Below are 26,857 nucleotides of genomic sequence, written 5' to 3'. Positions count from 1 at the left end.
TTCTTTCATTCCAAGTCCACAGTGGTGAAGGAGAAGTGTGAGTGGACAGAAATATCCAAACCATAGCAGGAAATTTACAAAACTTGCCTCCAAACCAGCAAAAGTGAAGCTGTGACACAGATTTGAACCCAGTTTACTTTTTCTATTTGAATACTGTTAAGGAGCAGCGTTTACGTGCAGTAAAAAAAACAAAACAAACATAAATAAACCAAAAATAAAAGTTAGCAGAACATACTACATTACAAACGTGTTAAAGGATCGGTGGTGGGAGGGGGAAGGGGGGGGGCAGCGGTTGCTAATCACGTGAAAACAAAGTCACATGACTAGTGCGCATACACTAACCTGGTCGCTTGAGTTTGGAAATCTGAAACAGGAGAGGACACCATGAACAAACTGTGAGTGCTTTAGATAACTTCAGAGCTTATTTACATAAATAATGAAGAGTGCGATACCGTGAACTGTTTAAACGTAGCTAACCCACGTTTTTTACGTCACTGGTGACCTATAGCTGCTGCTAATGTAGCAGGTTAAAGCTGTAATAAACTAAACCGCGCTTTTCTGTAATAGATGTAGCATTAGCATAACGCTATGTGTGCATGAAGGCATGAAGAAATGCGTATGATTTTAATTTTACCTTCTTACCTGAATCACATTGAGACGTCAAAGATGCACCAAGACATGTTTTGTTACCGACCTGAAATAACACTAGGTGCTAATTGTAGTTTTGACAAAACTTCCGGGTTTGTTTTGGGTGTATCTGATTTTCAATGCTTTGATTTCTCCTTTCTTCCAGCAGACTGGTCTTCTCCTTGCCCTTTTTATTCAGTTCGGTGGTCTGGAGTGGATATCTGGAGTCAGACCAGGATGTCTTGTGAGCAAACATACAATTTTAAATCTGTTATGATATGTATTATTTACTTTAAGTTACATCTGGATTTCTGCTAGCTATAGACTGTAAAGTGAGGTATGATTCATATGTAATTAATTACTGGGTGCCGTGTTTATTAATAAGTCTGTTATACCAGGTCTCCCAGCCATTTAAATGCTTGCCATTAATTTCTGACTGTTAAAATACATTTTCAAAATTTTTATTCCTCTTTACACAGGATACCACAGGAGTGGGCTCATGTGGATCGGGTTGGTCCCACAGAAGAGCTCGAACTGACCTTTGCCCTAAAGCAGCAGAATGTTCACCTGCTGGAGGAAAAGCTCAGGCTGGTGTCAGACCCTGACTCAGTTCAGTATGGTATGGATCTATCCGATAACTGCAACCTTTACATTTTAAAAACAGAAAGAAATACTCCTTTAAACGTTAACCTGTGCTCGTTTGCACTCCAGGTAAGCATCTCAGTCTAGAGGAAGTAGCCTCCCTCGTGCGTCCCTCTGACCTGACCGAGAAAGTGGTGCATCGCTGGCTGCAGAGTCATGGGATTACAAACTGCCTTACGATTCGCACTCGGGACTTTTTGCAGTGCACCATGACTGCAGAGTAAGCATATTTCTTTGGCAGCATTTGTTCTGCTTACTCAACTCACTTGCTCATGACACAGTTAAAGCGCAAAGTCACTTCTTCAACACGAGTTCTGTAGCAGTGTAAATCTCCCACTAATGCTTGTATCTTGTGATATAGTTCCTCTTTATGCGGTTTTGGGTTAAAAAAAAAATCAGACATTGACCTGGAGTAAAATGAAATTCATAAATCAAGGCTGAGACAAGGAGTCGATTTCACTTACTAGAAGTTCCTGTTTTATCTGTTTTACATTGTTTCCTTTTTAAACACACATAAATGGACTTGCATGTGTTTGCATGGTAATGACAGTAAATGATAGTTGTACTGAATTCTTTTGTTTGCTTTTTTCCCTCAGGACTGCAGAGAGGTTACTTCCAGGAAGCAGATTTCACCGTTATATGAGAGATGGACATTATTTAGTGAGGTCTTCAGCTCCATACTCGGTTCCCGATGACGTTCATCATCACCTTGACTTTGGTGAGCTCCATTTCAAAAGCTGCTAATTATTATGTTGGGTTTTTTTAGACCTAGGTCATAAAGTTCTATGATTGCTTGCAAAAAAATACACCTACTCACATTTTGCTGCAAAAACTTTTTTTTTAGATCGCTTCTTTGTCCCGTTCAGTCCACTTGAATAGATGTCACTACTGCCCACTGGATCCTCAATAACCTTTTCATTACATTTCTTTTTACCAGGAATTTTATTTTGGGGAAGAGGATAGTGTCGCATAGGACCTAAATTTTTGGGTGGTTACTTAAATTGTCATTGTGGCCAAGAAAACTCCAGTGTGGCACCAAATATTCTCCTTCACAAGCTTCAGGGTGTTACAGTAGAACCCAAGTTTGACCCTGACCTGTGTGTGTGTGTTTACATGTATTCAGTGCTTCTGCAGTGTTAATGACCTGTTAATGTCCTACAAATCACACTTTTAATCATCATATAGTGCTTTATTCTAACCACCTTAAGTACAGCCAGAATTGAAATCAGAAACCTTGCTGGTGTAAGGTGACGCTGCTAACCACTTTTTCCTTAGAAACTGTTGCTTGGTGTGTGGGTGCCGGTGCTTAGCCACAGGGTAATTTTTTACACAGAAGTTGTGGGTTTCTCTCGGATATTTCTGTTGAAATCGTAAATACCAACGTGCAAGTGGTCAGAATGGCACTTCAGTGACTAATCAAAAAAGGAATAAATAGAAACTACACAAAAAGTGGGTTTGAGATGCAGGTGAGGAGATATATTTGGGTTCAAAGACTTCATCATTTTTTATGGCAAAGTCTTTGAACTTTATGAGAGCATCTCATATGATTAGGTTTGGATCTGCATTGACACTGTCGCCCCCGTGACTCTGAAGTACATAAGTGGTTAAGGAAGTGGATGTGGGATTTAATTTTTTTTTAAAATTTGTGTATGCTTCTGCAGTTGGAGGACTTCACCGTCTTCCTCCTAAGGGACTGGATCTCAGCAAGAAGCAGAAGTCTAAGGCAGGGTTTCACCTCGGGGTGACTCCTGCTGTTTTAAGGACTCGCTACAATCTAACATCAGCTGATGTGGGATCAGTTCAGAACAACAGCCAAGCTGTAGCTCAAGTATGATACACTCACCTTATTATTTAAGGGATGAAAGGTTAAATGTTGCAACTAGCCATATAACCTTCAGCTCCAAGTCTTTAATCTGACTATAACGTGGTGTAATTTTTCACTGTAGCTAGCTGCTTTCTCTTTTAGTTTTTGGAGCAATATTACCATCCCGCCGACTTGGCTGAGTTCATGGCCATGTTCGGTGGTGCCTTCCAGCATCGGTCTGAGGTGGATCGAGTTGTAGGAACCCAGGGGGGAGGAAAAGCTGGTATAGAGGCCAGTCTGGATGTAGAGTACATCATGAGCACAGGGGCAAACATCTCCACTTGGGTCTTCACCAATCCAGGTATGAGAAAGAGTTTGTCTTTCTGTTTTTAGATTATTCAAAACAAAATCATGATATAGAAATGATAAACCCTTTAGCAAAGAGGTCAGAGCTTGGAGTTAAAAGCAAGAAAAAAAACCAACCTCCACACAGAGTAACGTTTCTTTTTTCCCTTTAAATTGTTCTGCTGTGCCTCCAGGTCGCCATGAGTCCCAGGAGCCTTTCCTCCAGTGGATGATTTTGCTCAGCAACATGACTGACCTGCCCTGGGTTCACACTATCAGCTATGGAGATGATGAAGACAGTCTTTCTGCAGCCTACATGACACGCATCAACACAGAGTTCATGAAGGCCGGCGTCAGAGGAATCTCATTGCTCTTTGCTTCTGGTCAGTAATAACAGTAACATTTGTAATAGTAACATGTGTGTGACATGTTGTGGTGCTTTTTGTGGTTTTCGTCACCTTGGTTAAAAATGAGACTTGACTTGAATAACTGGGGAATTCTTTACCTGATCGTGTAAAGAAAATAAGAGGCTTTGTCTCCTTGGCAATATGTCACCTGACTGTAAAGTCACTCTCATTGTCAGATCATTATGTCACTTGAAACATGAATACAGCACCATTGTTTCATACTGAACCCCTGATGGCACGGCATGTGTACGCGATACCTTTTTGTTCTGCTTGCTTTTTATCACGGCTCCAAAGCAACAGTCAATAGGCTGCCAGTCATTAGTAAAATTTACTGCACCATCACCTGCCACCTCACTTATAATCACCCTGATCTTGTGTCGTGTTCAGGTGACAGTGGTGCTGGATGCAGACATCTGGGGAAAGAAAACACCTTCAGGCCCAGTTTCCCTGCCTCAAGGTAAAACATCAACTCCAGTTTTGTGAAACTAAAGCAGCGTGTAATTATTTGCAACAGATAGTTTACTATATTAAAAAAAATCTGATTTAAAGAGCTTCTTGTTTCCAGCCCATATGTGACTACAGTAGGAGGCACATCCTTCAAGAACCCCTATAAGGTCACGTATGAAGTCACAGACTCAATCAGTGGTGGAGGCTTCAGCAACATCTTTAAGATGCCCGACTACCAGGTAAAATCATCAGCCTTTAGTGATACATGATACATCTCCGTTCATTTATGTATCCAGTGATCATCGTGTGTTTTTTCCCCCCCCAAAAGTCAGTGTAAACAGTGCTATCTGTGCTCTGTGTGTGTTCCCACAGACCACTGCGGTGAATAGCTATCTAAAGACTGTAGCGGCATCCCTCCCTCCTAAGTCATACTTCAATACCAGCGGAAGGGCTTACCCAGACATGGCTGCCCTATCTGATAATTACTGGGTGGTCAGCAACAGAGTGCCTGTCCCGTGGGTGTCGGGGACCTCGGTCAGTATCCTTTGTAGCAAATAGAGAATTGACAATGTAGCAGAGGAGGAAAAAAGAAACAGAAGAACCATAAAATTAGCCCAATGGGCAAACTGACAGACTAAACGAAGCTGGTGCCTTTTTTCCTCTATGGGCTCCTAAAATGTTGCAGGTTTAGTTTTTTTGGACAGATAAGTTTATTTCCAACAAAGTACACTTGACGTGTATGGACATTCATCGAAGCAACATAACAAATACATTAGACATCTCTATATAAATAACACAGATTCTGTGGTTGAAATTGAGTTGGTCCCGTCTAATGAATAATAGAAATATTCATCTGACTTTCAAATCACCAGCCAATGGCTCATATAGAGTAAGACAAGTGCATTCATACCTACACACTGATATGCATACAACAAAAATGCACAATCATACATCTGTACATAAATATCTATACCTGTACCTGTAGTTTCCAGAACAGACTCTGTGCAGTTAGGATGGATCTGAGCAGGCAAACTCAATAGCTACAGGGGATTTGCTTTAAAATGAGTGAAGGTCTAAAAGGTCGATGCTTCATTCCCCCATGTTGCGCTCTTCAGATTCCTTTACATTTGGTACAAAAGCCTTACACATCATGGGAGGTTTATTTCAGTTAAAGAAATGTTTGTGTTTACAGAGTGTAGCCACCCCCATTCACCACCTGCTGCACCACCAACAGTCTGCACTTACCTTAAATCACTTGCTTTGAATGTCTGCTTCTTGTGGCTCATTGTATCTCACATGCATTGCTTACCCATCCAGGCATCGACCCCTGTAGTCGGAGGTATGCTTTCCCTCATCAATGATCAACGTTTCATGAAGGGCCTCCCTGCCCTGGGCTTCCTCAACCCCCGACTCTATAAGCTGAATGGAAAGGCCTTATTTGATGTAAGTGCAGCTAATTATACTATTACTGTAGATAAGTACTTGAAGTAATTATTGGAGGACTCTTGTTGTTACCAAACTATTGAAGAATGCTCCACTTGTATAGATTACACAACATAGACACTGCGACGCTTTAACCGAAAAACAAGCTTTGTTTACGCTGCTACTGTTATGACGGGTGTTCACTAAGGCATTTTTTTAAAACAAGAAACCAAATATCCATGGTCGAGGTCTGTTTCCTAAATGCCGTTCACTTTTGTCTCAAGGTAACTGAAGGTTGCCACTATGGCTGTCTGGACGAGCAGGTTCAAGGGCAGGGTTTCTGTGCCGCACCTTCGTGGGATCCTGTTACCGGCTGGGGTACGCCAAACTATCCTGCCCTGCTGGCTGTCCTCCTGAGTGATTAGCTGCAAATAACCCACCAGCGCCTGCTCTGAGAGTAGACGGCAGACACACAATGCCAAAGGCAAAAGGGTCGAATAGCTATACTCTAGGTTGCCTCTTTTGGTTTTATTCAGGTATACGTTTGAAGTTGAAGGATTATTGAACTCCTAAAGATTTTTGTTTGCTGAATCATTTAAGGATAATTGCATCGCCTCTCATTTTAAGGCTTCAAACTGTTCAAGTATGTTTGCCAGGGATAATTATAGTGGTAGTTTTTTAATACTGCACTACAGCTGCCATTTTCTGCTGTTCACTGCATTTATAACTGACCCAGATTTGAGATATTCTTGGCTTTACATCCATCCCTTTAGATACACAGTGAGGACGTACAGTTGGCTATGCAAAAAGATTAAATAACTTTATTGAAAAGGTGGAAATATATACTGTAATCACTTCTTATGCACAGCTTGTTTTAAAATAGTGCTGTTGATTCTTAATGACTGTGAGCTGGATTAATATCTGATCTGTACAGGGAATGAGACTTCCTAACTACTCGGCAGGGATAAACTAGGTACAAGTCATCGTGTTGTTTGAGATTTTTAAAACACCGCTCATGTATGTGCACTAAAAAGGGGAACATACTTTGTGGTGTGCTGATTAAGAGGACCTTTGAAATCTTGATTTGCTGCTGTGAAATGACAAGATGTGTTGTAATATGTGGATTTGAAGTGATTCAGCAATTCTACCCACCAGCATTGTTGTACTTGTTGTGAAAGCACTGCCTTTACTATTTTTGTGGACTGATTAAAGCCAGATTATGTACAACAAAATGTCAGATGGGTGTTCAGTATTATCCTCGATGTTTGAAAGTATGTTATGATGGTTGCAGTTTGGAAATGTGAGCTTATTAGAGCTTCCTTTGGCTGTCACAATGGGTTGCCACAGGAGCCGGAGCTACATATTTGACTTTACAACAATCAGCCTTTGTGGCACAACCCTCTCAGGGATTTTTGTCTCCTCCCAGTCTCAATCATCATTTACCTGTGGGTGAATTCATCAATCGCCACACTTTGAAGCTAACATTTTAATTTATTATTAATCAAGAATAATCTGCAAATTATGCATTGAAAATAAGTGTAAATAGATAAATGTAATAGAAGTGGGTTATGACTAAAGACCTTATACAAACTGGTTAAAGTTGAAAATTCTGCCCTGTCATTTCCAATGCAAATGTCAACACGGCCTCTGGCCTCTACTGTTTTCAGTATCCTGGCACGCGAAGAAAAACAAGCCGACAAACTAATTTTTACAGATGAACCTTTGTAACTGCAAAAGTTGACAAAACTACCATTTGTGTGTACGCACTATGGAAAAGGATTAAACAAAAAGAAGTTCCACTTATTTATTTCTATTTGAATGAAAGAGGAAACCAAAGTTCGGTAATTCCCTGTGAAAGACTTCGACAAGTTAACCTGTTACATTGTTATTATTCTATAGTATCAAACATGTACAAGTATCCCAGTTATATGACAATGGAGGTTTTAGTTTAGTTTTTTAAATTAAGTATAAAATATTTGAGAATGATTTCAAACTGAGAACAAATGACACCGTTTTGCATTGGTAGTGCAAGGGGGAAACATTTTAATCACTGATTACTATTGAAAATCACATGTCTATGATCTACAGGATATTGTGTTGTAGAAAATGAAAATATGCAGAGACCACCCAGTCACATCCTCGAAACACACTCGTGAGGAAGAAAGGGAGGAGGTAAAACAAACCGAAACCTCTTCGAAGAAGAGCTACAGAGACAATCTGACTACATACATCACCACAGAGCCTACAGCCCCTTTCAGACATGCAATCCCTTTCTTTAATTTTGAGGGCACCTGAATGCGTCACCTGCCCAAGTGCATGTTCACTTATCCTTAAATGGCAATCTTGTTAGGTCGGACCTGGAAACGTTTACTTCTAACTTTTCAAGACAAATCTGAATGCATGCAGTCAAATTAAGAGAGGAGCATCTGAGTGATTTTGACTGTGCATGATTCCATTTAAACTTTTCTTTGAAGCTGAACTCATGAGGGAATGCCCTCAACAGCAATACATACAAATCTCTCCAAAATCAGGTTCTAATTTATGATAAAGACATTCCTCTTTCAATAAACAGAAGAGACATCTCTCTTTCTCTGAGCCTGTGTGCAGCTCTCTGAGCAGCACATATACACACAACCTGCTCTTAGTGACAATGACAGAAGAAACTAAAAACACAGTGAAAAGAGTCGATCCTGAGAAAACCTGCTGTCACAGAGTCAACAAGGCTTTTCCAGGAAGGGCAAGTACTGCATGCGTACTGCGACTCTGCCAATCACTGTCATGTGTGTCTAAATAAAACTTTGAGAAAAACATAAACATAAAAATGACCTACATTTGAAGGACAGAAAACCATTACTTTCACAGATCCCATGTCTGAAAAGGGCTTTGTTCATTAGTGTACAATATGCACACTTGGGGAAAAGTACAAAATTGAAAATATGTCATTGCTAAGGATTGACGCAAATTTGAAGAATATTGCAAAAACATTTTTTTTTTTTTAAACTGCTCGTCTTAAGATATAAATAAGTTTCTTGGGTGCAGATCCATGAAATAACATCTCCACAAGAAGAAACTGTTAAGTTGTTCCATCCAGGTAGAGCCAAAGTAGGGTAAGAGGCCTGAGGGGGTTGGGGTTCTCACAAGTTGCTTGTTGAAAACCTCTGTGTATCAAAAAGTTTGTGAAGACGCCTTTTTCCGTTTAAACGTTTTACCCTAGAGGCAACACAAAGGGACTTCTTATGTCACAACAAAGCAGGCCAAGGGATCATTTGGCTGTCGAAGGAGCGGACATACAGGTCAAATCCTCCAGTGTTTCCTTGTGTTGTCGTTCGTCTGAAGCGCGGCTCATTCACTGGTTATTTTTGGCTTTGGCGTGTGTGAGGATGTGAGACTTCAGGTTGGTGGACTGGGCAAATTTTTTGTTGCAGCCATCAAAGGGGCAAACATACGGACGGTCTCCAGTGTGAATACGCACATGTGTGCGCAAGTTAAAGTCCAGGGAGAACCGCTTGCCACAGCCCTCAAATGTGCACTGGGAAAGAGACAGAGAGAGTGTTAATGCTACTTCATGTCTCAACTTAGCTCATGTATAACTTAGCTCAGTAGCCTTATGATGAAATAGCAAAATTTGCATATAACCACTCTTAAAACACACAAACCCAGCCGAGTAAGGTAAACACTTCCATAAGTATTTTTATGTCCTACTATTAAATCAAAGTAAATATTTGCAGGCTGTCTGAGAAAGCCAAATAACTGACAGCCTGCCACGTGTGAGACCTTACCTGGAAAGGTTTCTCTCCCGTGTGTACGAGTTGGTGCCTCTTCAATTTCGAACTCTCGACAAACGCTTTGCCGCACTCTGCGCAGACGTGCACCCGAGGTCCGTGGGTGTGCAAGTGTTTCCTCATTGCAGAGTTGTCCCTGAACATCTTGGTACATCCCTGACAGGGAAGAGGAAACACAGTTAGTTTAACTTGTTTGCACATAATGGCATGCCAATGCATAACACACTTGCATATTCTCAAAAGAGGTGTCATAACAAATACACAGCAATCAGCAAACTTCTGAGCTGCAACATGCAGAGCACACGCACTTTGTGTGGACAGGCTATCGTCCTGGGCGCGTCATCTTCTTTTACTTTTCTCGGCTTCATTCTGCAACAGAAATGGAAGTAGCTGCATGTAAACTAGCTGCATGTAAACTAGCATTAGAAAACCCCCCAGAAAACAGATAAATAGCATTTATTTGCATACAGTGCTATTTTTTTTTTTGCATTTTAACACATGTAAATGCATGCATTTACATGTGTTAAAGTGGAGTTGCATTTATGCTCAATGTTGCACTTCACACAAAACAAAACTAGAGTGTGCAAAACTGCATCTAATCTATCAGGTCTGCAGAGTTTTCAGCAGTGTTGCTTGTCTGTCTTTCATGGAGCCAATACAGTTTTGTTTTGAAAGCTGCAATGTGTTTCAACATTATCACCACTTACCTTGCAAACTCTGCCAGCTGTTTGGGGTCTGACAGGTCAATGCCTGGGATGCCTCCAGGAGGAAGCTTTTTCCCTGTCATGTATTCCGAATAATCTGGAGGAGAGTTTTCTCCTGTGATTTGCTCCTCGTGGTCTATGTCCTTTTTGTCATCTAAAAGATAGAGGAACAGTTTTTAAAAGAAATCCATAACTACAACAGTGCATTTTGAGCTCAATGTGCCCTCACTAATTTCCTACTTAAATATTACGGAAAATCCGGTTGTTGCTAAATAGGTGATTTCTGTTGAGTTGCAAATGGTTTAATCTCAAAAGTACACTATAAACAGTTTTCCAAACAGTATGAATGGTGCATTTGTGTGACAGTCTATTCAACATAAAATGTGAGGAAAAACAGAAAATTTAAAAGATTTTGCGTTAAATACATAACGATTCACTGTAGAAACGCAAGTAAGGTGAGGTTGGCTGCACAAAGTTTACAAAAAATGTTTTCCAAATAAAATTTAAATTAAAACTCGGTGTTTTTTTTTAATCATCTCAATTTTCATTTTCTCCATGTGTTGAATAGCCAGTTCAAAACCAGTTTCTATATCAAGCTGATAAAATCACACTTTTTAGGGTTCACGCAAAGAATTAAAAAACATGATACAGTTTCCGAAACAAAATACATAGTTTATTGTACTTTTAAAATCATGTGACTAAAAACGCGTGACTAAAGACGAAAAACTGTAATGTTTGAGGGGTTCCTGAATGCACCACCTCCACCGACTTCGCTGAGCTGAACTGAACTGCGCCACAGCGGCCTAGCGGAGCTAGCTGCACTCGCTCCCACTCTCGCCGCCATCTTCGTCGGCCAAATAAACGCCATTTTTTCGGGCCGCCATACTTTCTAGACCGGGGAAATATGGCGGCGCCCATCGACACATAAAACATGGCTTCCCATAAAAACAAAAACATTTCAAATGGAGTTTAAGTGGCTCGGAGTTGGGGAATGTTTCCTACTTTGGCGGAGGACAAGGCCCCAGCAGGGCCCAGTCACACGACACACATCCTGAGAACAAAGCGAGGCGCCAGCTTGCAGGAATTCACTTAACTTACCCGATGCCCACATAGTGACTGAAAATTCCCCCTCCAACGTCTTTATCTGGACCTGCTTCTGTTCCCATTTTCTGCCCATTTCTCCCCCACTCAGGTAGCTCTTTTTGCCCGATTTCTTTCCGCTTCCAGCCTTCTTCATCCGGCCTGTTGACGAGCTTTTCCCGGCCACAGTAACCAGAGTCTGTTCGATATAGTCCTCCTCCACGGCGGGCACTGGGATAAGAATTTGGTCCTCGAAACCATCATCTGTGTGCAGTTCGGAGTCATCCTCACCCACCACTTCTTCTCTCGTCTGCACCAAAATCACCTCCTGGTGCGGGTGAATCGAGTTCGGATCATCTGTATCGAGAGGCTGTAAGGCGATCATAGGCTGGTGCTCACCGTCGTCTCCAACAACTGTGGTCTCGATTGTCTCTACTTCGATTTCGTGCAATTCAACTATTTCGGCCGGCATTTCTGAGCCATCCGTTTCTATGTACAGGGTGTCCCCCGATGCCATGATAACTTTCGTGTATTGCTTCTTCCTATTGCTATTTATTTTACACTCTAGCCTTCCCTCCTCTCTACTCTCTATCGGCCCCCCCTCTCGCTCTCTCCGACAACAACTCCACAGTCTCACTAGTGTATTCTCGCCGCCACAACGCTCCAGTTCTGAAATCTCGCGAGATTCAAGGAAAAAGTGCCCTGACAGGTAGATTATGTTTAGTTCACAGATTATTACACACACATTTTTATGAAATAAATATAAATGTGCATAATACACATCTTCTATGAATGTCTTTATTTGTAACATACACATCATTATACATTATGGGTTCACAGTTTGTGGGTTTTTTTATCATATAGTAAAATGCGTTTTTTGATGATCCAGTTTATAAATTAAATAAAGGGGACAAGTTATTGTTTTTGTTTTTCTTATCAAACTTAGAAATATTCAATTTACAAATACATCAAACAAAAAAGCAGCAAATAGCTGAAAAGCGGGAAAGCTTGCTATTTTTTCCATGCCAGATAATTTGTGTAGTGGAAACAAATGAGTTGGAAATGTAACAAAAGAAGCACATAAACACTGATATCTAACCTTAAAGCAAAAATTCTGACCTTGACAGTTACAATATGTAACTGTGTGTAAGCTGTGTGTGTTTTCCAGTTAAATTCTTCACTCATTCTTTGAGAGTATATGCCTACTGTAGTACCACTACAGTCCCACCTCCCCTTAATACAACATATTAAAAAAGGTTTCTAGTCTCCACGACAGAAAACACTCGCTGCGGGGTTGCATACATTTCAGCAGGTGCACAAGCAGGCTTGCCCTGCGTCAACTTTCGGAGGAGGGGCGTGAGACCACACCCTAAACCTTCTGTCTGCAACCTGTCAAGGTGGGTGTGTCCCGATACTTCGAAGGTTTGATGACACGGAGCCGGATGCCTCACACGCAGAGTAGATAGCCATGGGGAAGACAGGTGGAAGAGGCGACTTTGAATGGGTCTACACTGACCAGCCGCACACTTCAAGAAGAAAGGAAATTCTGGGTAAGAAATGACAGAAGATTTTTTTTTTTTAAAACAACCCAAAAAAGTCCAGATTGTTTTTTAAAATCCGCCAGAAACTGCGCTTTAGAAGTCAACGTGTTAACAGTTGAGGTCAAATTTTTTTTTTCCCTGTCTATACTCTACTTATAAAACTGTAGCCGGTTAAACCTGTTTACAAGCAGTTGCTTAACGAGCTATCAGCTCACAGTGGATGCAGTGAAAACGTAGAAACGAACATGCCGCTCATGATAAACACATAGTTTTATTACTTGTACTTGAAGTTACGCATACTTGTACTGTTTTAGGTGCGACGAGATCGATTTACTTATTACTTTAAATCCGTGTATTTATTGGCGAAGGTATAGCGTGTACCTGGAGTGTACTCCAGTTAAAATCAATGCAAACGAACAATTAAATAAATACGAGTACAGCGTGCTGTGAGTGGAATTTCAAATCTGATGTTGCAGTCTTCATGTTTACTTTTGATTGCGGTTTTAAAACTAAAGTCAGTTATTTCTTAAAAGGAAACACGGGTTATAAAAGAGGATTAGCATGTTTCAAGCTCGTGATAGTGACACATTTAATTCACTTCAACATTTCTTTTTTTCGAAACCCCCTAACTTGTGAAATAATAGGAATGTAGTGACAGTTCACTTTTCCAAATCATGACTGTCACACTCTGAATGCTACTCCTTAAATGATAAGAAAGGTTTTACAGGTTCCTGGGAAATCCTTTAATCATGACACGAATGAGCCAACAGAATGTATCCAAACTGTTTGGAGTTTCTTTTTATTTTTCCCTTGCCTATAAAATATGTATCACAAACTAATAGGTTATCTGATCCGTCATTTGATCCATTTTAAAAGCTCTGCTGCTGAAGTGTATTTAATCTTGGCTTTACCCAGTATTTGCATGCTTACTTGGGTGTGAAAGACACACCTAGTAGGTGGTGGGTTTCTTGACACTACAAAATCCTAAATTATTAAACTGTTTATTGTCCTCTGCTCTGAGGGGACAGGGATGTGGTGGAGAAATGTGTTAGAGGTAATTGTGCTTCAGATCCTTTTACTTTACCATTTGATGGAAGGGGCACCTTTTGAACAGTTTAATAAATTAAATGGCTTTTTTTTTCCACGTCTGCAGACTGAAGGTTCAGGCGGGACTCACAGGCTATAAACTTAACATTATACTGCACATTCAAAGGACAGCAGTACCTGCCATTACAGATGCTTATGAGACCACACATGTGATCAACCACCACATGTTGAACAGAATAATGTGTGAATTAATTTTGGCTGATACTCTATGCTGGAAAATGATCTAACAGTAAGGCAAATGAAAGGCCTTTCTTGTTTGACATGATGAAGTCAAAATTCTCTAATGGCTTTACAACATGTGTTCTGCATGGGCACATTAAGAAGTTATTACTGGAGTTTTATGATGCCTGGTCATTGATTTAACTTCATACCCTGGAGGCAGGCTGTGACAGCATCTGAAAGTTTATGGTCCATAAACGGCTTTAATTAGGAAAAAGGGAAGGACGCTCTGGAGGTGAGCTCACATTGAGCCACAGATTTGAAAGCAATACTAATGCTGATGTAATGCTTGTATGTTGATGAATGATTGTTTCACAATGGGAGACTGCAGGGAAGCAACAGGGAATTCTTGTTGGGTAAACATTCATAGAATAAAGGGGATTTGGTCCGTAGAGGAGACTATCAAAATATGAAACGGTCACAGGGACCCAGCCCCAGTATCTTTAATCTATTAGTCACCAAGGTAAGAAAGTTTTGCATAGAGACATTACACAACCTGAAACTAAGGAAGTAGGTCAGATTTGCATGCAACATCCCGCGATGGTGTGTGGCTAACTTTGATGTAATGCATGATAGGATATGCTCTGTATGGTGTGATTGTAAAGTCTTAGTAGCCGAATCACTTGGCACAAAGCTTTTTCACTTACCTGCCCAAATTTCTTTGCTGTTCCCATAAGGTGGGGCCAGTGCAACAAATCAGAACCTGTATGACCTAATTATTTAAATTTTTTTAATTGTAAAAGTCTTTTTTTTTTTAAAAAAAGAAAAAGAAAAAAAAGAATGATTTTTCAAATGCTCTTTTGTTTCTCCCTGAGTTTCATTTCCTGCAGCAAAACAACACCTCTGCCAATTAAAGCTGACTTTTCTCAGCATGGTTTTCCCAAGAGAAGGGCAGCTACCTCACAGCTTGTTTGCTGAGAGCAACCTTAGGAAAATTACTGTGAAACATATGCTGTGCAAGTCACTGTTTCAGAAAAAATAATTAATTCATTTCTTTTATCCTCATTTTCTTCACTGCTTCCTTTAATCTATTATTCCCTTTCCTCACATGTCCTCTGCCACTCCTGCGATTTCTTTCTTTTTCAACAATCGCATTACTCCTGCCTTTGCTCTTTTCCATCCCTCTTTTTTTCTTGCTTCTCTCCTCAGCCAAATATCCACAGATCAAGTCTCTGATGGGTCCAGACCCCCAGTTGAAGTGGGTGGTATCGGGCATGGTCCTGACCCAATTCCTGGCCTGCTTCCTGGTCCAGGACCTCTCCTGGAAATGGATCTTCTTCTGGGCCTATGCATTTGGAGGCTGTATTAATCACTCCCTGACTCTGGCTATCCACGACATCTCCCACAACGTGGCTTTTGGTAACAAGCTGGCGAAGTGGAACCGCTGGTTCGCCATGTGGGCCAACCTACCCATCGGGCTGCCCTACTCTGCCGCCTTCAAAAAGTACCACATCGACCACCACCGGTATCTTGGAGGGGACCAGCTTGATGTTGACATACCTACAGACTTTGAGGGATGGTTCTTCTGCACCCCAGCCAGGAAGATCCTCTGGCTCTTCCTCCAGCCATTATTCTACGCCCTGCGCCCATTAGTGGTCAACCCAAAGCCAGTCGGTCGGCTTGAGATCCAGAATGCAATGGTTCAGCTTGTAGTAGACCTAATTATCTACTATTTATGGGGGGTGAAGCCCATCGTTTACCTCATTGCGGGATCTATCTTGGGTATGGGACTGCATCCGATCTCTGGACATTTCATAGCTGAGCACTACATGTTCCTTAAAGGACATGAGACATATTCCTACTATGGAGCGTTGAACTTGATTACCTTCAATGTTGGGTATCACATGGAGCACCACGACTTTCCCAGCATACCCGGCAGTAAACTACCTCAGGTGAGAACATATTACTGTTAGAAATAGATTTATAACAGTATAACATATAACTTTGGACTTGAATGTACTGAGCGTAGAAAAATGAGCACAGTTATATCACTGAATACTGTGGACAGATGATATGGGCCTCTCCTGACTTTTAGAACCTAAATACAACAGACACTGGGAAATGCCAAAAATCTAATTTCTTTTTCCCATTAACTGCAAGTATTTATGAGCTTAATGGGCAGGTTTTTTAAATGATTAACTGCCGCCTCTATCAGGACAGTGTTGGCACTTAATACAAGTTAACTGCCTTTAGGTTTGTTGACCACGAGTTTAAAGAACTCTTTAAAAATCTATTTTGTTTAGTTACATTTTAACCCCCGTTCACGCCCCCCTTTTCATTGTCTAGTAAAACATTTCAGTCAGGATATGTCGAGCTGCATTCACCCCGACGTACTGTTTTGTGTAATATCATACAATATGCTGTTCTGTTTGCACTTGTTCTAGTCAAATACAGTCATGTCGAATTAGGTCGAATAAATAAAAGCCCTCAAATCCTAAACACATTAACTCTGCACTTCAGATGCAGGCTTTACACTCACCATTTGCAATATTTACTCTTTCTACACCACCTTCTTTCTCACTGATATTTCTTCTCTTTCATTTTTAACTTCTGTTTTTTTTTTTTTTTAACTGGCAGGTCAAGGAAATCGCAGCCGAGTATTACGACTCCCTGCCTCAACACACTTCCTGGAGCCGTGTATTGTGGGACTTTGTGTTTGACGACAGCATCGGGCCCTATTCCAGAATCAAACGGGAGTACAAGCTGAGCAAACAGGAATAGATCTCCGATTGATTGATTGATCTGCTAAGCAAGAATGTGAATTGTAGTTGTCAGACGTCGGCTAACCACAACAGAAAGTCTAGTTTTGTTGCATAGTGTGGATGTTACCATACGTAAGCCCAATAACATGTTTGACATTGTTATCTAATCAGTGCTGCACTCGTGTTACTATAAGGCAATGTGCACATTTCAGCTGCATATTTTACACAAATGAGATTTCACCTCATATGACTGGATGTTATTTATTCCTGCTATAAAAAGACAGCCAGTGTCATTGTGCAATGTGGAAATCTACTTGTACCCAGAAAGCACAAAGAAGAATTGCGGAAAAAAAGAAGGTAAATTTTTTCTTATCTGTGACTGAAGGCGACATAAAGCCATAACTTCGGGATAAAGGTCACATACATTCTCATGTGGTTTTATGGAGATGTCACTACCCCATGCCGTTTAGTTTTCCTGATTGTAAGCGTTCGTCAAGCCTCGTGAGAGTTTCTGCAGAAGCACAATCGCTTAGATTAGCAGCTGCACATCCGTCATGCAGAACAATGCTGAAGTGGAAAATAAGCATTGAAACTTACCTTCCAGTAAGAGGAGCCTTTTCTTCTGTGATGCCTCGTTCTGCTTGGTTGCAGCTGCATCGCCGTACAAGGATTTTATCTCAGAGTGTTAGGCTTGTTAAATGACCATACTGGTGTTTCTTCAGGTTGAACACATGTTCATGAAGTATTCATTTACATCGGTGTTGCTAAGGAGCCTCTTATGACCACTCTTTGATCATACAGCTTTTCTGTTTTTGGATTTAGTGTTTGCCATTTTAAATTATTTTCTAGTGACACACTAACTGGTATAAAGAATAAAATACCATCCATCCATCCATTCGCGTCCGCTTATCCTTAGAATAAAATACCAGCGTGTGAAATGACAAGAAGCACAGGGGTGAAAAAGAAAGCATCTACAAGAATCACAAGCCACCACAAATGGTAAATTACAAGCATGGCTACTGTTTTTATGCAGGGTTTGTGTTGTTTTGTCCACCCACTGACTGTTCAACCTAATGTATATTCAGTCTTAAGCATTATCTTGTTTATAAAAGTTCTATTTAAAAAAATGCACTACATAAAAAGTCTTTATAAGGAGAAACTCTGCATTCCTGAGTGTGTTAATGCTTTTGTCACTGTGGTATCCGAAGAAAAATATGCCTTCAAGCTTAAGACAAACTCGAAGATAGTGAGACACACACACACACACACACGCACGCACGCACGCACGCACACACACAGTGAGCAGGATACTGTGTAGCTGACAATTTTTTTTTTTTTTTGAATGAATGAATTTACTTCCAGCTTTTTAAATGAGAACGTAGTTGAGAGCGGACAGAGTGAACAGAATGCAACAACTGATATTCATCCAAAGCCTTCCTGCAAATACACATTTAGCTACCATCACAAAGGCCTACTTTTCATCTCTTGCACTTAGCTAGGTTTGCATATTGCCAGAGCAACCAATCCTCTTCACTTTTTTTTTCTCCCCACATTGCTACCATCATCAAGGTTAACATCTTGTAGAAAGGGAACGTTCATAGAAACAAACCACTATAGTAAATGTACCACCGTTTATATAGATTTTTGCATGTGTGTGTCTTTTTTTTTTTTTTTTTTGTCCCCAAACCAAATAAACTTATTCATAGAGATGGGGTATTCATGCATACTTGGTGGGGGGTGGGGTTCACAAAGCATAGGGTGACTAATATATATAATACTACATTTTTTTTTTTTATACCTAGGTAAAACCAGGTGGCACATTTAAAGTTATCGGCCTGTTTTTTGTGAATGATCCCCGAGTTTCAGTGATCTCGCACGTCCGAACAGTTACAGAGAAACCTCGGTCACACTGGAGTTGCAGAGCAGACTTTTTGTGTGTTGTCTGATTCATTGCTAAAAACAAAAAAAATTGTTATGCCTTTAAATATGGTGGAAATTAAGGTAATTCAAGTGGTTTAAGCTATTTTTTTCTTAAAGGTTAGATACACAACGCCAGTATGAGCAAGGTCGTAAAAAGTCTTTTTTTTTCTTTCTTTCTTTTTTAAATATGCCAGTTGAGGGCAGGTGGGTATGCGGAGCCACTGTGCCCATATTGTGCTTGTTATCGTCAACGAGTTAGGGATAAACTAAACAAAAACAATAGAAAATATAAAAGGCTGACGTAGGGTGTGCAAGATTCCTTTCTCCCTCTAGAATATCAATAAAATACTCATTGTCATCAACAGCATCATCATCATTATCACCACATTTTTTAAATAATAAAACAGTAAAAACTTAGAAAACAAAAATATTTTCTTCTTAAGACTTGGACTGAACGGCAAACAAAGAGTTGCAACACTGGGCTGACTGAGTCTAGGTGCACAGAGAGGACCACAACACCAAAACTCAGCACGAACGTCCTTCTTTTCCTCACTTCTTCTTTTAGTCCATCTGTCAACCTCTGTTTGAGTTCAACCTGTACGTCAGTCTTCCTTTAATCCATCCCCACATTTCTTCTGCTCGTCCCTCTCGTTAATCCGCGCTCTCTTGTCTCTGTTTCTTCTTTTTATTGTTGCTGTCCAGCAGACTTAAATGTTGCCACAACGTCTCTGCAACTCGAACGATGGCGTCTATGAGGTCACAGAAACATTGAGAGAACATTCCCTGGTCCTCGCGTCTGTGCATCTGCGTGTCCGTCCTCCTCCAGCTCCTCCGTCGCTCTCCTCCTCCTGCTCCTCCTCTTCCATCTGTACGCTCGGATGAGATTAGGATGTACTGATTCTGCCAATTTCTTGTCTGATGGCTGAGAGAAAATAAAAAAAACAATTTAAGAAAAAAAAAGGCTACACTGCTGTTTAACTTTACAAGGACGGCTGCTGCTTACCGTTAATGATCTCGTCTTTCACTTTATGCAACTCGCGCACGACTTCGTCCAAAATCTCCTGCGGGGCAGTAAACAAGCTCGTGAGTCTCATTTCAGTTTCGCAGGGTGAACCCATAATGCGCTTTATGCTACATGGGAAGTTAAACCAACCTGTTTCATCCTGTCAAACTCTGTGTCTGCTTCACTAGTGCTGCCGATGGGCCTTACTCTGAAAGGCAAATGGGTGAAGTGACTAAAAACACAGTGGACAGTGAAGTAGAACAGGCTACATATTTTTATCATTTGCATTGATAAAAGTGAATTTTCAACACTTCACTGTTGCTCCAGTGAAACAAATTTATGCCTAAATCCCTGTGGGTAATGCTAGAGGTTTGATATCCATTTCATATTCAGAACATTGCTCCTCCTGCTCCTCCTCTTATCTACAGACCTGGACACCAGTGAGGACTTTTCTGCAGAGTTGGATCGCTCCCATGGCCTCTTCACAGCATCTTGCAGAGTAAAATACTTACAATCAGATAACGGGGCTACGCCACGGACTAAAATATACTGAAATATGTGCAGATAAAGCCGATAAAGCATCAGTGTTAATACCTGTTGAGTTCTGCTGACCTGATCCCCGACCACCTGAGTCATCCTTCAAGGAGAGACAGATATTGATTATCAGACATTGAGTATTGTTAATAACCGTAAGTAATTTCATACATCTCTGAAATATTTAAAAAACATCCTTAAAACAATGCACATTTTGGAAAATATCCTAGTCACGCTTCTAGAGCTTTATTTAAACACTGATACCAATCATGCCAGCAACAAATGGCAAAATAGCAAAATGCCAAAATGTCATGGTCCTGGGCCATGTTGGCCTGTCTACTTGGCCTGTCTCGTTCCGATTATCTGTGTCAGCGGTGTTCCCCGTGTGCTCCCACTTCCCTCGTTAACCCTCTGTGTGTTTATGTGCATGTCTCCCTCAGTTCAGGGTCGCGTCATCAATGTCTCCTCCCTGAACCTGTGTGTCTTTCTGTGTTCCCTCGGTCTTCTGTTAGTATTCCCAGTTTAGTTCTGTTTCGTTGTAAGGCCTGCAATAAAGCAGTGATTTTGAGTTCAGTTCCTGTCTCCGTGAGTTTTGGGTTTGGGTCCTCATCTGCCTCCACACAGCTAGTTCATGACACAAAAACTACAATTCCTGGACTGGTCGCTTGAGACCAGTGCTAACACTGAGTCAGTCCCATGTTAAAATGCTCAGATTTAGACCTTTAGAAGTCGTGTTTACACCCTGTTCTCCACAGCTTATTTATCCCTTTAGTGTGTGGGGGATGAGTTTCTTTCATAACTCATCAGCTGAACTGGATTGCGCCTTTAAGTCATGCGTTACTAAGGGCATGAATGTGCTGACTGACAAGTGACAAGTGTTGGGGCTTTTTAGTGTAAATGATCTAATCATCAGATAAGACAGTGTTGAAGTTTTGGTGAGTGAATCTTTGCTATTCTATTTATATGCTACTTAGCTCCAAGCACTGAGAAGCCATCCATGGCCATGTGATGCACAGATAAACTTTATGCATGCAATTTCCCAGTTTGACTCCAATCGTTGATCCAAAAATGATAACTTCTGGCTCCAAAAAAAATAAGCAACAACAATTACAGTGCTAAAAATATAAGTCCAGGTAACTGTGGCGAGGTCCATGTTTTATATCAGGTCTGTAATCTCTATGCTAAACATAAGATCTGTCAATAACTTGTTAGTTTAGCTGTTATCATCTGTTTTTCAAAGGTTGGATATCTCTCTAGGCTTGAGTCTCACATTTAAAAGAATGAATTGAAACTGGTATCTTTTCTACCAGCTCTCGATGATAAAGAAAATAAGGGAAATTCCCAAAAATGTTGAGCTATATCTTTAAGCACAAAACTTACTTCATCAGGTTTCTCAGAAGCTTTTCGTCTAAAAGAGAAAAGGGAATGAGGAAACTGTGTAAAAAGAGTGAGCTTTCAGTGAGAATTCAGAAACTAGTATGAATAGATTGTGACACGGATATGATACGAACCCAGAAACATTTTTTTCGATAGATATTTACTGTAAGGAAAACAAAAAGGCTAACGGAACAGGTTTCTGTGTCACTGCATGATCTGACAGGTGAAGGGGTAAAAAGTTTGTGTGTGTTTAGAAAGTTGTTTGACCTGCGTGCTAGTAAGGCATTCATCTCCTGCATCAGTCCCTCCCCTCCGCCGCCACTGCCACCGCTAGACCGGTTGGAGTCACTTTTGCCACTAGAACCAGGAGGGCTGCTCTCATCCTAAACACAGACACATTACAAAAAGGTTTCCTTTTTTTCTCCCGTGGGGGTAGGTGGAACCTTTCTGCCTAAAATATGCTAATAACATTCCCTTGCTTTAGTCTGAACCTCCTCAGACTAAAGCAGGGAGGCTCACCCTATTCACTTTACGTAGCTTGGCTCCAGCCAGTGCCGCAGCCAGTCCTGAGGGTTGGTGTTGGACCCCAGGTGGGCCACCAGGAGGCCCTCCACCAGCGGGTAATGGAGGGGGCATGGGTGGCGGCACGGCCATTGGGGGTGGTGGACCAGGTGGTGGTGGTGGGGCTGGAGGACCAGCCATAGGTGCTGGAGCTGCGGCTGAAGGAGGTGCAATAGAAAGCAGAGATGGGTTACGTGCAGAGATGAGAACACTTGGGAGGAGTAAGATTAAATCCTGATTAAAGGTTGGGGGCCTGACATATATATATATATATATATATATATATATATATATATATATATATATATATATATATATATATATATATATATATATATAGATATATAGATATATATATATTTATTTTGTGGGAAGGTTATGTGAAAGCCAGCTGATGATAGAGGTATGCTTTAAATTTTCCTACAGGCTTTGAATAATTCCAGGACCAGGAATAAAACCAAAGATCTGACAGTAGCTTCAAATGTATTTTGTTTGATAACGGCAGATAGTCAAGTCAGGCAAAGTGAAAAACCTGCACAGCAGGAACGACTTCAGGTCCACTGACTTGTCAATACAATCCTGAATTCCTGTGTTTCTTCAATTTTAGGGTTGTGCGCTGTAACTGTGTGAAGCATGATTTGCTGGGAATCTTGAAGAAATTGTCAGCAGCAAAGGCCTATTGTTCTGCTGCATTGAGCTACATTGACGGAAATATGTATATTTATAAAAAGAGGCGCGTAAATGTTTGTCTTAAAGGCTCTGCACACCTACACAAGTATATTACATTTCTGCTTGATTATATACCTGGTGAGACGGAAGTTGGTTGAAGTTCTCCTGGGAATTACACTGTCATAAAACCAATAGCACTAATAACACATGACTCATTGTCATGTGTTATTAGATACCAACAGGGAATTTGTTCGGTTAGAATGACATCAATCCTAAACATACTGTGGAGCGGATCGCTGTGAGTCGGGAATAAAGAGGCTGAAGCAACCGAGAGAGCTTATAATGGCAGAAGGAGTGCGGAGAGTTATGCAAGATTTGAAAACATTCCTGCCAAGCACAGTGAAAATGTGTGAGAGTGCGAAAGGAGAACTTGGTTGTTTTAAAGGCAGAAGGTGACGTTTTGTTTTGTTTTCTAAATGGATGAATCCGTGTCATATTAAAATATCTTCTCTTTACTTTTAGTGCCTAAAACGACTGGACAGCACTGCACGTCTCGCCCTGTAAGTGGGACAGCTTTACACAGATTAAGCAGACTACGTTCACACCCTAGCAATCCTGAGAAGTAGTCTGATGACACCCTGTGAGAAAACTGTGGGTGGACCTCTGGGTGTGTTTGGGCTTTAACTGCTGATACCACACATATATTTTTCATGTTCTTGTCTAACAGTGCAGGTGTGGTGCATTTAACAACCTATTCTACACACACACATACACATACACTATTTACACACACTATGTAAACATGTCCCTCTGCTGAGGGACTACCTCCTCCGCTCTCCTCCTCATACTTACTGCTGCTGGTCATGGGGGTTGGCTGGGGGACAGGGGAGGGGGTCTTCTTGGGCGAGCCCCCGTCAGACATGGCAGTGTAAGAGGGGGGCGAGGAGGAGGAGGAAGAGGTGGTGGTGGTGGTAGGGGGCTGGGCCTGCTGGTGGTACACCTGCTGCTGCTGATGCTGTTGTTGTTGCTGCTGCTGTGGGTGGAAAGTGGATGGGTACTGGGGCTGGTGGCTGGGGGGAGGGCCTGGGGGTGTCTGACTTGTGAGAGGGGGCAGTGGGATGGCCTCGCAGTACTGTGGTGTGAGTGGCAGGTGCTGAGAATGAGGGGAGTAGGAATCGTCTGGCTGGCCGTTGGAGTGAGGGTGTGAGTGGTGCTGAGGGTATTGGTGAGGGGTTGTAACGGTATTGGGATCGAAAGGTGGGGGCTTCATCCTAGTGCTTACAGGTGGGAGGGGGTGAGCCACCGGGAGGACCGGCTGCGGGGGCAAACCCTGCTTCACCGGCATGGCCATCATTACTGGGGGGGACGAGGACTGGGGAAACTGGGCGTACATTTGCTGCAAGTGTGAAGCAGACCAGGTGCCGTGTTTAGGGGGCAGCATGGTGTCTTGTTGCTGTTGTTGCTGTTGAAGGTGAAGGTGGCGGGCTGCGGTGGGTGGAGATAGGGGGATCTGACGGACCTGTCGGCCCTGGGTGGTCACTCCTGCCTGGACTGGGGAAAAGGCTGATGCGAGCGAGGTGGAGAGCTGGGAGGAGAGCTGGGCCTTGTCCCTAACGGCTCCCGCCTCCTTCTCCTGAGAGGGAGACATGGAGGCGGAGGTGGGAGGAGAGGAGGATGCCACGCGGACGTAGGAGGGTGGCAGTGTGCTAGCTCTGTAATGTCTGTACTCGGGAGGAGTGTCTGGGTGGATGGGAGGGGTGGACACTTTATATTGGAGAGTGGAAACGACTGTGACGGGCAGAGAGAGAAAGACAGAGAGAGGAGAGAGAGAGAGGAGGAGGAAGAGGAGGAGATGCAGACGAAGGAGGGCAACAAACAAAGGAAAACAGAAAAGAGATAAACGTGAGAAGAATGAAAAGCAACCAACTGAGCAACCAAGCAAGTAATGATGAGAAAATCAGGAGCAGTCCAAAAAACAGAAGCCAATAGCAAATAAGAAAGAATCAAAATATTGTAAAAAGAACAAGCAGCAGAATGCAACATGACTGAGCCATGATCGGAAAGCATATGGCATTTCCCCTCCCCAACAGTAGCTGGAAGAAAGAGATGGCAGTAGAGCATGTTGCAGGGGCAGGGGAGCACTGATATTGCCGGTGGCGGCAGGGACAAAAGGAGGATGTTTAAGTCTGTATGGATATTTAACAGGCAGACTTGAACATTTATATGTGTGCATGGGTTCAAAAAAGCATAAGGGCATACAGACTGGGGAGTCGTGGTTGAAACTAAGGGGGGAAACACTAACACAAACCACACTGGGGAAGCCTATTTACCTCTAGGACCTGCTAGCATGGAATCTCTGCTATGTATTAATGATGAAATCACTTGTTTGCTCTGGGAAAGTAAAGTGTGCTTTGCCTGACTAAATGGCGATAACGTCCATCATGTAATGGAAAAAAACAAAAAAACAAAAACGCAAAAAGCGGGGCAAACAGTTTGTTTACTGACAGCCAGAGTCAGTAAAATGTTTGTGTAGCTAGGTGAATACAAACCCTTCCATTCATTTTGGTCTCTAGAGCTTCCTGTTAGTGTGTGAGTGTGAGCGCGAGTGTCAAAAAGAGTGCATGTTTATATATGAGGGTGTGGGTGTGTTTGTCTAAACCTCACCTGATCCTGACGTCCGTCGCTCCCTCTCCTTGTGCATCTGATGTTGCTCCATCATCCTATCAAGTGCAAGGTTTTCACGACTCTTTAAAGCTGCAGTTTGTGGCGATAAATCAGCCTAATGTGTAGCTTTGACTGTGTCTCTGTTAAAAACACTACTAATCGTTTTAAAGGGGACCTGTTATGCTAATTTAAAATCACAGATGGTATAACAAGCAGACGCATCTACCGTGACATCATCCAATCATTTCTAAAGGTCTCATTGTAAACAGTTGGCTCATTAGCTAACCAGTTGTTAATAAGATAATCCTCCGTTTTGAAACCTATCATGACAAAGATTTAGAAAACAAATTTCAGTTTTTATTCAATATGACCCACAATGACTGACTAAGCCCATAAACTCAACAGGAAAGTGTTTACTGAGGTCAAGTCAGAAAACTATTCTCCCATAGACTTATAGTGGAGCGCAAATCTTCTTGCAACCACAGCTATCGCCATCTGGTGGCCTTCAGTTAGAATGCAGGTTTAAGACACTTCCACATTGATTTTATTTTCTTGAACTGGAAGCTACCTCCATTTATATCCTTACACTCTGCTATAGAAACTCGTCATGATTCAAAATGTTCCATTGTTCGTCCTAGACTAGGCGTTTGTCAACCCCTATCCATTTTCTACATCTTATCTGTGGCCAGGATGCGGGGCAGCAGCCTAAATAGAAGAGCCCAGAAGAGCCCAGACCTCCGTCTAGCCCAGCCAGTGCTACCAGCGTATCCGTGGCAAGTTCCCAGGCCAGCCAAGAAACATAATCACCTGAGTCCTGAGTCTACCCCGGGTCCTTCTTCTTGTTAGGACATGGCCAGAACACCTCGCCCAGCAGGTGCCCAGAAGGCACCCTAACCTTGCTTTAGCTCCCATCCCTCATCCTTGAAACCAACTTTCTCCTGATTGGTTAACCCTCGCAAACAGGAGATTGTAAAATACGATGGATCGCTTCTGTATTTACAGCCAATGCCTGACATGTTTGCTGTTAGTGACATCATTCAGATCAAAGAGTGTCTACAGGGCTCTAAAGCCTCGCAGGCCCAAAGGGATCACCTGTGCATGCTGACTGGACTATTTGAATCATTGGCTCAAAAATGAGCATGCACCACTGTAACGGTATAAAAATATGACAGAAAATAAGAAAAAGCATAATAGATCCCATTTAATACTTACACATTTAACATTAACTAGCGAGTTTGGATCTACAGACTAGCTTACTGTTTTGTAAAGTCTTCCACTAGCTTTACATGTTTTACACTAT

At 41.8% G+C, this 26,857-nt stretch overlaps 4 protein-coding genes across 9 annotated transcripts in view; 2 read left to right on the top strand and 2 right to left on the bottom strand.

Annotated features, from left to right (window-relative positions):
• The first annotated feature begins 313 nt into the window (after positions 1-313).
• Positions 314-6,926, top strand: tpp1 (tripeptidyl peptidase I). Of its 2 annotated transcripts, none has more exons than XM_085257250.1 (13): positions 314-395; positions 797-871; positions 1,107-1,246; positions 1,339-1,489; positions 1,866-1,987; positions 2,931-3,097; positions 3,236-3,434; positions 3,613-3,801; positions 4,213-4,282; positions 4,391-4,511; positions 4,645-4,806; positions 5,590-5,715; positions 5,979-6,926. In XM_085257250.1, exons 1-13 carry the CDS (start codon positions 385-387, stop codon positions 6,117-6,119), a joined length of 1,674 nt encoding a protein of 557 aa, XP_085113376.1. In that variant the 5' UTR covers positions 314-384; the 3' UTR covers positions 6,120-6,926. The 2 variants fall into 2 exon arrangements, with proteins under 2 accessions (XP_085113376.1, XP_085113375.1); XM_085257249.1 differs by having other exon boundaries at positions 315-395; positions 794-871.
• Positions 6,927-7,719: 793 nt separating this feature from the next.
• On the bottom strand, positions 7,720-11,916 carry yy1a (YY1 transcription factor a). The gene is made up of 5 exons (XM_085257251.1): positions 11,279-11,916; positions 10,184-10,334; positions 9,785-9,845; positions 9,474-9,632; positions 7,720-9,223 (listed from the first exon to the last, which is right to left on the bottom strand). The coding sequence occupies exons 1-5, from the start codon at positions 11,775-11,777 to the stop codon at positions 9,041-9,043; spliced, it is 1,053 nt and encodes a 350-aa protein (XP_085113377.1). The 5' UTR covers positions 11,778-11,916; the 3' UTR covers positions 7,720-9,040.
• Positions 11,917-12,645: 729 nt separating this feature from the next.
• Positions 12,646-18,572, top strand: degs2 (delta(4)-desaturase, sphingolipid 2). The gene is made up of 3 exons (XM_085257252.1): positions 12,646-12,810; positions 15,277-16,019; positions 16,705-18,572. The coding sequence occupies exons 1-3, from the start codon at positions 12,729-12,731 to the stop codon at positions 16,846-16,848; spliced, it is 969 nt and encodes a 322-aa protein (XP_085113378.1). The 5' UTR covers positions 12,646-12,728; the 3' UTR covers positions 16,849-18,572.
• Positions 18,471-26,857, bottom strand: part of evla (Enah/Vasp-like a) — a 41,114-nt gene continuing 32,727 nt past the window's right edge. For 4 of the 5 annotated variants that reach the window (XM_085257246.1, XM_085257245.1, XM_085257244.1 and 1 more), the window contains 10 exons: positions 25,558-25,613; positions 23,746-24,681; positions 22,183-22,382; positions 21,931-22,046; positions 21,667-21,694; positions 20,347-20,389; positions 20,183-20,243; positions 19,903-19,960; positions 19,753-19,810; positions 18,471-19,671 (listed from right to left, as the gene is read on the bottom strand). In XM_085257246.1, the coding sequence (XP_085113372.1) occupies positions 19,634-19,671; positions 19,753-19,810; positions 19,903-19,960; positions 20,183-20,243; positions 20,347-20,389; positions 21,667-21,694; positions 21,931-22,046; positions 22,183-22,382; positions 23,746-24,681; positions 25,558-25,613 (1,594 nt within the window). In that variant the 3' untranslated portion in view covers positions 18,471-19,633. The remainder of the gene's footprint in view (positions 19,672-19,752; positions 19,811-19,902; positions 19,961-20,182; positions 20,244-20,346; positions 20,390-21,666; positions 21,695-21,930; positions 22,047-22,182; positions 22,383-23,745; positions 24,682-25,557; positions 25,614-26,857) is intronic. The other variant, XM_085257248.1, reaches the window with a different exon arrangement.

The sequence above is a fragment of the Mchenga conophoros genome, linkage group LG19 (assembly GCF_057382185.1).
Source record: "Mchenga conophoros isolate Kocher_MC1m ecotype Shallow Benthic linkage group LG19, M_conophoros_male_GT1.1, whole genome shotgun sequence".
Taxonomy (NCBI): Eukaryota; Metazoa; Chordata; class Actinopteri; order Cichliformes; family Cichlidae; genus Mchenga; species Mchenga conophoros.
The sequence above is the reverse complement of the archived record's forward strand: the minus strand, read 5'-3'. Positions and strand labels throughout refer to the sequence as shown.